This window comes from Homalodisca vitripennis, chromosome 1 (assembly GCF_021130785.1).
Source record: "Homalodisca vitripennis isolate AUS2020 chromosome 1, UT_GWSS_2.1, whole genome shotgun sequence".
NCBI lineage: Eukaryota > Metazoa > Arthropoda > Insecta > Hemiptera > Cicadellidae > Homalodisca > Homalodisca vitripennis.
The window spans coordinates 214,768,793-214,771,068 of record NC_060207.1 but is presented as its reverse complement, the minus strand read 5'-3'; the positions used below and the strand labels follow the sequence as shown (position 1 = coordinate 214,771,068).

Below are 2,276 nucleotides of genomic sequence, written 5' to 3'. Positions count from 1 at the left end.
TTTCCGCAACACTCTTCCTCGACCAAAACGGATTTTTACTCCTAGTGCTAAATTTGGTATAAATTCAATTGCCCGTAAAAACTTCCAAATACGTATTTTTCATGGTGGACATTTCGATATTTTAGAGAATATTTTACTTTTTAAAACAGAAATAAATGTTTATTACATATGAATATTAGCCCTGTTTAAAAACATTAGATAACATGTTGCTTTTAAATTAAGCCTTGGTAATGACCTGACATTGACCGGCCTCCATCAGTACACACCCCAACACAGTCTTCCCAGTTAATATCATTCTCCGCCATAAAATTGTTAACAATATCAAACACCTCTTTACCAGAGGTGCAGCCTTCAATTTCCTTACAAAACAACAAATCTTCTATCAACTGGTTTTCATTCACATACCTAACGTAGCAAATTAAATTAGCGTCTTTGTGACTGTCAGTAGCCTCGTCTAATTGAATTCCGAACTCTTTACCTCTCAAACTATTTATAAGCTGGTTGTTAATGTCCTCAGATATGTCATCAATCCTCCTGCTTATTGTATTGTTTGACAGAGGAATTTTAAGAAGCTGCTTCTCTGCATCCTCGCCAATCATTATCTTAGCCATGTCAACGACAGCTGGTAAAATAAGCTCTTCCGCAATTGTGTGAGGCTTTTTGCATTTTGCAATGTGATATGCCACTTTGAATGAAGCTAAAAGTGCATCGCTGTTAGCTTTGGAATGTTTAGAAAAAGAAGCCTTTTGTTTTACTGCCTCAGTTCCCTTTATTTTAAAGAACTCTCTTGGTTTCCCTATCAAGTTTGAGTGGATAGTTTCTAAATGCCGTTTTAGTTTGCTAGGCAGCATAGATTCGACTGATAAAACCTTCATGCAAACAACACATTGCGGGCGCTCTTCATTATTAATTTCAATACAAGAAAAACCAAAATCCAAATACTTATCGTCATATTTTCTGTATTTTGGTTTACGGCTTCCCTCAGCTGTTTCGGCATCGCTCTTTGCAGAAGTTGACGCGGAATAACTACTTAGTTTACTTCCTTGTTCAGTTTTATTTGAAGATAAGAATCTTTTCATTATTTAAAGAACAATATAATAACCAACACTAAATAAACTGAACAAAACTACAACTTCACAACTTTGATTATTTACTTCACTTGTGCGACTGTCACACTTTGTAAACATAAACTCGCAACTTAAATCTAAAACATAACCTCAACAGAAGCTAGACTGCAAGTAGTAGTAGCAGACTGTCCGCCGGGAACGTACGACGATTTCCGAAAATACACGAAGGTAGTTCCGTTGCCTAGCAACGAGTTCCAAGAACAGAATGACGTACCGAGATGCAAAGCTCTGTTGTCTGACCTTGCCTAGTTGTTTTGTTTGTGCAACCGGCCGGCTGGGCCAGTAAGTAAGGTTCGGCAGGTGGAAGAGGGGGTAGTAACTCCAAAGCCGCGCGCACAGACTGGTCCGCACTGTATTGTAGTATGATGACGTTTAGACTCTTTGGTAGACAACGGCGGCGCACCTAGCACTAGCTCGCGGCGCACACTTTGGGAAACTCTGCATTGGTGTATAGTACATTACATAATCACTCAATCAGTACCTCTTTACATTTACGTCTAAATTTATCCCGTTTCCATTTGTGTAAATTATTAATTAATTTCCTAAGGTTATTCTTGCAAAACTGCACTCTTGGATATGCTTAATCGTGATAAAACAGTGAAGTATAGTAGCACTAGAGAAGACACAATTACTAAACTATTAGAATATTTTGCTGCATGTATAAATTTATGTAATAGTTATAATGCTAGTTTTCTGTACTAAAATGATTATCCATTTGTAGTATCATAATAAATATCTGTTTAAAAACAATATGAAACACATAATTATATTATTGGAATACTTTTTGAATCCTAGATATGTGAATATTAATATTAATTTAATTACGTAGCACTGATATTGAATTCAATTAACTTGTTGCTTGCTATGCGAGGATGAGCAGCAAATTAGGTTAGGCTTAATTGGTCAGAAATAACAGTCAGACCAATGTATCATAGAACGCAATCAGTGTAATAGTTATAATAAATCAGTTCTAAATGCCTAATTATATTTAATGGTATCAGAATTGTGTTACTTCAGTAGAACACAATTCCTGTGTTACCTATAACGCAGGAAATACCATTTATTTTTAAGTGGTCAAATGTGATTTCAATTTATAGCTTTTACCATCGAATAACCCTTTACCTAAAGTTTCATTGTAAATGTCAGTAT

At 35.6% G+C, this 2,276-nt stretch overlaps 1 protein-coding gene across 1 annotated transcript; it reads right to left on the bottom strand.

Annotated features, from left to right (window-relative positions):
- Window positions 1–212: 212 nt before the first annotated feature.
- LOC124354849 (protein ZBED8-like) lies at window positions 213–611 on the bottom strand. Its single transcript, XM_046805608.1, has one exon. It carries the CDS (start codon window positions 609–611, stop codon window positions 213–215), a length of 399 nt encoding a protein of 132 aa, XP_046661564.1.
- Window positions 612–2,276: the final 1,665 nt, after the last annotated feature.

What these genes read in the sequence shown, in the direction of transcription:
- LOC124354849 (XM_046805608.1), bottom strand. Translation starts at nt 611, where the DNA reads ATGGCTAAGATAATGATTGGCGAGGATGCAGAGAAGCAGCTTCTTAAA.